General features: G+C 27.1%; 1 protein-coding gene across 1 annotated transcript in view; it reads left to right on the top strand.

Annotated features, from left to right (window-relative positions):
• The window catches only part of LOC102672356, an 8,565-nt gene extending 570 nt beyond the window's left edge, over positions 1-7,995 (top strand). The window contains exons 2-6 of the mRNA XM_006621201.2: positions 4,982-5,239; positions 5,689-5,825; positions 6,214-6,664; positions 7,216-7,393; positions 7,565-7,995. Coding sequence (XP_006621264.2) covers positions 4,982-5,239; positions 5,689-5,825; positions 6,214-6,664; positions 7,216-7,393; positions 7,565-7,806 — 1,266 coding nt within the window. The 3' untranslated portion in view covers positions 7,807-7,995. The remainder of the gene's footprint in view (positions 1-4,981; positions 5,240-5,688; positions 5,826-6,213; positions 6,665-7,215; positions 7,394-7,564) is intronic.

Below are 7,995 nucleotides of genomic sequence, written 5' to 3'. Positions count from 1 at the left end.
ATATATATATATATATATATGTTCGTAGAATTTTCGCAAGTACTTATCTGTATATTTCTAAGAAATTATGTAACTTTATAACAACTTGATTTTACTGCAAATATTTTTATCGTTTATTTTTATTTTATTTATATTAATACTTTAAACTTCCAAGATAAAGGAATGATAGTATTTTTATCTGTTTCTATATCTTGATAAAATAAGGAAACTTATTAAATTTTTTTTTGTAGAGATAAAATAATAATTATAGCAGAAATGTAAAATTTTATTTGCATAAGAAAACTAAGAGTATAATGTTTAAAATGCGTTTCACGTTGAAGTGTTAACTTGGATCTCTTTAATGTGTTCGGTATTCCATCAAACTTTTTCAATTCCAACTTTTTCTTTTAAATTATGATTTTAAAGGTCACGGATAATTGAATCGAAATCCAAAAAGCAGCCAAGGAAACAGTTCAAATATAAAAAAGTAAAAAATTTTCAAGTTTAATTAAAAATAATTTATTCTTATAATTATTTATTTATTAATTATTTATGGAAAATAATATTATTTTATATGTTTTATTTTATCAACAATCTTTTATCAATCAATAAAAGAAAGATAAATACATAAACTAATCTAATAATTCATATATATTTAAATATATTTAAATAATACCTATATAAAATAGATTTTATTAATTTATATTTTATTTCAAAATAAAAACGTACAAATAGTAAACAAAACATGTGACAGTCTTTCTATATATATAATAACTTCAAAATTTCTTCGTCAAAAAAACTTTTTAAGAGGCTATTAACTTATACGGAAACCCACGTGTAGAAATAACTAAATGTCATCTTACCAAAAGTGCCTAGGAAATAAGAATGAAATTTATGGCGTCGTAAAAAGACGCTGTTGCGGTTCTTTCATGAAAAAGGAAAAAAAATGTGAAAAAAACATTCGTATGCGTATATATATATATATAGTTATCTAGAAGACAATCTCAAGGGAACCAAGAAAAGAGGACCGTTTCTCGTAACAGATTCGACTGTTTGTCTCTTCCCGTTAACTTTCTGCACATCAATCGAATCGAAGAGCACCTCATACATATGTGACACTTTGTATAAATCCTTTTTTAAACATATTTTTACTTCTATTTTTTAAATATATTATTTATATACGACACTATTACTTTTTTTTTACTATCTACATATTTTTAATAATTATATCAAAATTTTAATCAAATGGCTATGTTGTATATTCTTATATACGCCTCTAAAAAGATTATTTTTCATTATATCCCTTGAAAAAGATTCAATGCAAAACATTTCAATTCCGATAATCGACAATTTATACAAAATAAATAATAAAAATTCATCGATACGTTGTTCCTATTAGAATCGAGTTTGTTATTACTATTACTGCTATAATCGGTTCCATTACTATTCGCAGTCTAAATTGAATTTCGTAGAACGCAGGCCACATCTCGCGTTCGAATAACACGGTGTCGATCGGTGGATCGAAAAAACATTAACGTTTCGATAAAAGTTTCTATCGACCGGTCACAATCCATAATTTGGCATTCAATTTGAAACAAGGCTTGATCAAACTTCTATTAACTCCACAAATTGGATACCACGACTCTGTCAATGGCAATACACAGTAACAGAGTCTCCACTTATTTTTCTTTTCCAACCGAACGGCTTTTTCTTTAACGCGAATAATAGTTTCCGTTTAACGATTCGGAAATCATCGTCGAACGTTTCATCGAAATTACATCGATCCTATCGAGGAATGGAAATGGAAACTTTGAATTTCGCGCCGTTTGCTTCGTTCGTCTCCGATTAAAGTTACAATAACAGTTTTCAACGCATACCATATTGGGCAAATGATGGCCTGAGTGCTTATCAACTTTCAGGATTCGATTGTTGTATTATTTTGTTATTCAGTCGATTTAACAATCGATAAAATTAGAGTAAGTTTAGATATACTGATCGATCTTGATCTAGTTACCGTACTCCAAAGATTGATCTGTCGATTGTATCGATTCCTAAATCGATCATTTTAAAATTATCAAATATTTGAGGAATTAAAAAAAAAGGGATATCAAATTTTTTAAATTGTAGAAATCAAATTTTCTCATTAAATTTTTTTTATTTAAAAATTCATTAAATACAAAATGTAGATCTGTACAATCTTTATTTTATAAATTTAAAAAAATTTCAACAAAAAAAATCAGAAATACAAATATTGAAATAGTATTTTAATAAAAAAAAATATTTTTCTAATATTATCTAATATTACGTCTTAATCACTAATTAAAGTAACAACGAAGATATTTATAAATTATTCATAATTTTATACGATACACTTAATTAATATTCATATAATTGACATAATAATGCGAATTAAAGTTAAATACATTTATTAAAATCATTATACAATTTTATTTGAATTAAAATATCACAGATTCTATATTTCTCAATCATAAACTCGCTTATTTTATATTGATATTTATACAAAATGTTGACTGAAATAATTTATTTATAAAGTATTTCGATTTATCTAATTTATATCGAATTATCTAATTTTGCGTATTTAATGCTTCATATAAAAAACAATGAGGAAAATAATCTTATAATTTATAGAAGATATTTCAATATTTAAAAAATATCAAATATATGAAAATTGTTCATGAAATTTTTATAATCATTTTTAAATTATGCAGTCTAATATTGATTCGAATAATTCAGTACTATACAATAATATATAATTCAATACATTTTACGTCAAAATGATTCTTTTAACATCGAACTAAAATTTACTTTCTATCTAATAAAATAATCAATTAAATAATCACAAAAGAAATATCAAGTTTTTTTTTAATCTTCATATATTACTTTATTATTCGAAATACTATAATTAAAATTTATTTTAATATAACATTATTTCAATATTCAATATTACAAATATTTAATATTCATATATTTAATGTTAACAAATTAAAATTAAAATTAAATTTTTTTTGAATATCTTTTCATCGTAGCAAATTCACTCTGAAAATAAACGATTTTAATATCATGAAAAAAAAATTGCAAATCTAAAAAATTAGACGATATCATTACAGAGTATATATATTTCTTTTCAACAAATAAACAATTAAATATATTAAAAGAATTTAAAACAAGTTCTTGATATATCAACTTATCAATTTTATCTTGAAAATCAGCCAATCTTAAAAGCCCGGGTAACCTACCTCTAACATAAGAAATAACCATGACCTGTACTACGATTATACGTCTGGCTGACTGTACGATGGACAACTTGTATGGTACGCATATAACGAATAACTTAGGCGGGTACCAGAGCGTTTCTTTACACCGTTATTTGTATTGAAGTCTTCTCTCCTCGCGTGTTGGCCATCTTATTTCATATCGAAGTTTCATGCTGCACTAGACAGATCGGCACATGCGATGGTAACGCGCCTTAAGCTTGATATCGAACAAAAAGTGTTAATTAAGGAAATAACTATTTTCTATGACCAAGTGAGGTCAGTCAACATCACTCTGTCCAGATGTTAAGAGGAAAAAAACGATTGTGTCAAGAACGGTGACAGGGCTGAACAGATGTTATTTCACGGTAAAATAGTTCAGAAGTTTGTTAGCAAAGTATGTTAATGGTTAATGCATTTCTGCCACTATGGAACATCCACTGAACTATGAAATTCTTCGTTCGTGGTTGCATTGTATTCTTTTTCATTAACGCCTAGAGATTATAGCATTCTTCAATCCTTTCTCATTGAGTTTTATCATTAATTACAATCAAATGACAAACACGATTAATATAATTATATACATATGTAATTATGTTATTTGTAAGATCGTGTCGTGGAAATATACATCATAGATAATGAGACCAATGACGTAAAAGATAATTGAAGATTTAATTGATGATAATTGAACTCTACTTGACATTATTTTAAACATAATAATTGATTGTATCATATCTGATATGTTGAATTATTGGAAATTCAATAATTTGATTTAATATGATTAAATTTTTTTAAGATATTTAATAGAAAAATTAAGATAATCATTACAGAGACGATATTTTTAAGAAAAAAAAGATAATATGGATTATTTTAATTTTGGTAGACATATACGTTAAAAAAATTGTTTTTTTTTAAATTAAGAATTATTTATATTGGACGTAAAAAAAATAGAATTGAAATATGATTTGAAATATTATATATAATTGCAAATGAAATTAAACATTTTAAAATATCACGTAGAAAAATATGCATAATATTCTTCTTACAATTTTAATTTTAAATTATACTAAGCATTATATGTACATAATCATTCTACATTACATCTTTATAATCACATATTTTATCATAATAGAATATTCATTTTCATTTATTATATTATTATTCGCAAAATTGTTACAAATATAAATTTTAATTTTAAAAACCTTTAAATTATATAATTAAAACTAAATATTTGAAATTATATGGATGAATTTTTTCAGAATATCTTATATAGCAAAAAACATACATGCAAATAAATCACAAAAATTTCAAAAACATTTTAATTTTAATTAAATTTGCCATCCATTTTAAATTTGTTTATTTTATGATCTAATTTTAATGTTTTTTAAAATTATCTATTACATTATAAATTTTAACTGAAATATATTTATCTATAGATCATTATTTTTATAATAAAATTAATAATAATTATACCATTTAATATAGAAAAAATTCACACAAAGGCATTATGAGAGACTGATTATTTTTAACTGAGATATAAATTAATTGATATTTTTTTCTTTTCAAAAATATACTTATATACAAGTTCTTTTTTAACAACGGTCCATTATTATATTTCAGAACAGTTAGAAAAAGATCCGTATACAAAAACGAAATGAATTACATACCAGAACGTCGCGAATATCGTTCGAGCAAAACTGGGTAGATGAATGACAGTGGTATTGTTTCAGATTGCCGCCACCGTTGCCCAGGATTACGAGGTCTCTGACATTCAGTGCAGCGGCGCAGGATCAGCCGCCGATCTTCTGACAGCGAAGATCAAAAGGCCAGTTAGTTTCAGAGGAGCGCCGCTCTTTGCCGACGACAGATCCGCCAATCCACTCACCGACATTCACTGCCAGATCAGGCCAGATCCCAACGATCCTCAGGAAGATAACTACTTCCTGAAGGTGACTGACTTCTCGAGATGCGGCATCCTGAAGAGGAACGTGAGTCATCGATCGAAATTTTCGTTTCCCGCCTTCACTGCGTTTTTCTCCTCGTTCTGCATCGTGCATCGATAAATGAAACAGATCAGTTAATACATAATCGCTTTCGTGTAACAACTTGTTACATAATTAATTGTAATTATCATTTGGTTTTCTCGATGATCGTTAAATTAATAAAAGACACGCGATATTTATGATCATGTTACAAAAGTTAAGAACAGATAGAAATAAATTTCGTTGTAATTATTTTATATAGCTTTAATTTGTAATGCTTTTGATTGAATTTAAGTGTTTTAATCATTATCTTAAGTTTTAAGTGATAATGAATCTTAAAACATTAAAATCCAAATCTTTGGAAGAGTATTATTTGATTCATAATTATTAAAAAAAAAAAGGGAAAAAACTTAAACTTATTAAACACACGATAAATTAAACTTTATTATTATTAGGGTTTTATTCACCTGCGAATATGGTTTCCGGCTTTTCCCGGTGTTGTAATGCTAGCTGATCAAGAATTGATTTTAATGTGTCGACCACCTGAACCCACGTTACTTCGACACAAAGCCGCTGGATTCGCTGGAACTTTGTAAGTTGTTCTTCAGCAAAGCCACCAGTTTCATCCAATAACTTTGCTCCAATAACTAGAAAGCATACATGAATTGCAAATTAATTCAATGCAATATAATTTTTTTATGATAACCAAATTGTAAAAATATTTTTAACAAAATGTAACTAAAATTTAGTATACATTTTATAATTCTCTTAAAAATTGCAGCTCATAAATTAAGATTTTTCTCTATTGCAAAGTTTTTATTAATTTCATCATAAATTTATCTTTAATTTAACTTTATTATTATAAATTTAAATGAAACATATTAACAAAAAAAAATATAATTATATACTTATATTTACATAAAGAATATTCAAGAATATACACAAAAATCTTCTTAAATCTTTACATATATTTCTTCTAGTCCACATGGAGCAAGAGTGTCCGGAGTAGTTGAAGAAACTCCTGGAAGGCTAGAATACGAGGTAGCCCTTTATCGTGAAGCCACAGGCAATGTATCAGATGCATCTGGATCACAAACAGTCGATCAAGCGGTTCCCATCGGCACAAAACTTCAGTTAAGAGCTCGAATAAGTGCAGATAGTGCATGGGGTTACATTAAACTATTGGAAGTGACCGTTAGTCCCGATCCCGATCAGCCTCACGCACCAGGAAGTGTTATATTGGTGAAAGATGGTTGTAGAAATCGAGATTTCGCGTCAATAATTCCTCATCAACCGGCCCGCTACAGGGAAAGAAAAAATGAAGTTTTCCTGGATTTCGAGGCATTTCTTCTCAGCTCAATGAGGGAGCGATCGACGCTGTGGATCCACTCGCAGATCAAAGCTTGTATGGAACCGCAGGACTGCCAACCGGTAAGGACATAATTTGCGGTCAAACCTATCTCGTGGTCGACGACTGAATGAGTGGCTATTGACCTGTTCGTAATTCGGTGTCTGTGGTAACAAAAACGTTCATCCTTTAACCCGCTCGTGCGGCTTTCAACGAGTTTGCGGCTTTTCAAATGATTGTTTGCGCACGCTCTTTGTTTGAACGCAAACAATTTCGATATAAAAACAAGATTAATGCATTAAAGTGCATATTGTTGCACGATATTTATCGTTAACGAAAGTTTTATTCGATTATGATAGATGTGATTGAAAAAGAATAAGAATTAATTTATAAAATAAGTTAATTCTTATATTGGTAATTTATCTTTGGACATATATATAGAATATTTAAATAAATAAAAGATTATCTAAATGATATCCTTTGTGTAAAGACAAAAAATATCTGATATCAAAATCTTAATATTTATCAGAAGCGTTTACTTTAATTTAATATATAGAAATAGAAATAGAATAATGAATAATATATGTATAAAAATTAATAACTTATTAAATATTTATTTTTATATCTATTACAGGATTTTTGTCTTGATCTTTTTGAACCATCAGGACATGGTAAAAAAAAGAAAAGATCTATCGAAGAAAGTACAAATGAGATATTTCCTAAAATCGATCATTTAATAAAAGAATACAACGATTCGACACCTTATACAAAATTTAAGGAAAATATCGAATACACGGTGATGATGTCCGATGGTAAACTTCATATAAATTTCATTTTTTATTTATCAACATTAAATTAATGATTATTTCAAAGTTTTAAAGACTCAAATTTAAATATATTTTTACCATATTAAAATAACAAAATAATATAATATTAATATTACAATTATAAAATTCCTTAAATTTTTATTTTTTGTCTTTTAGATTTATATCAAAAAGTGGCTGCTGGACTTGAAAACAGTTGTGGTAGTTTTCTTTACGTTGCAACTGGACTAGGTGCACTTCTTGTTTTATCAGCTTTTATCATGTGCTATCTAGCAACGCGACTTCATAATTTATCATCCACCATACCGCAAAATAAATCTATCGATGAATTAGTACGAGATCGCGCTAGAAAATATTCTGAACCAATACCAGGTTACACTGGCCGATCTACAGTTCAATAGCAGAATGCAAATGTTGTACTCTACTTTATTTGTGTTCAATCAAAATGAAACATTTTTACGGAATGAAATAGAAAACCAAATTAAAAGATTAAATTGTTGTACGAAGAGAAGCAACATATCATATACAAATAATTAAAATTATAATATTCAATGATAAGCTTTAAAAAATTATTAAAATAAGAATATAGA

The sequence above is a fragment of the Apis dorsata genome, unplaced genomic scaffold, assembly GCF_000469605.1.
Source record: "Apis dorsata unplaced genomic scaffold, Apis dorsata 1.3 scaffold_604, whole genome shotgun sequence".
Taxonomy (NCBI): Eukaryota; Metazoa; Arthropoda; class Insecta; order Hymenoptera; family Apidae; genus Apis; species Apis dorsata.
The sequence above is the reverse complement of the archived record's forward strand: the minus strand, read 5'-3'. Positions and strand labels throughout refer to the sequence as shown.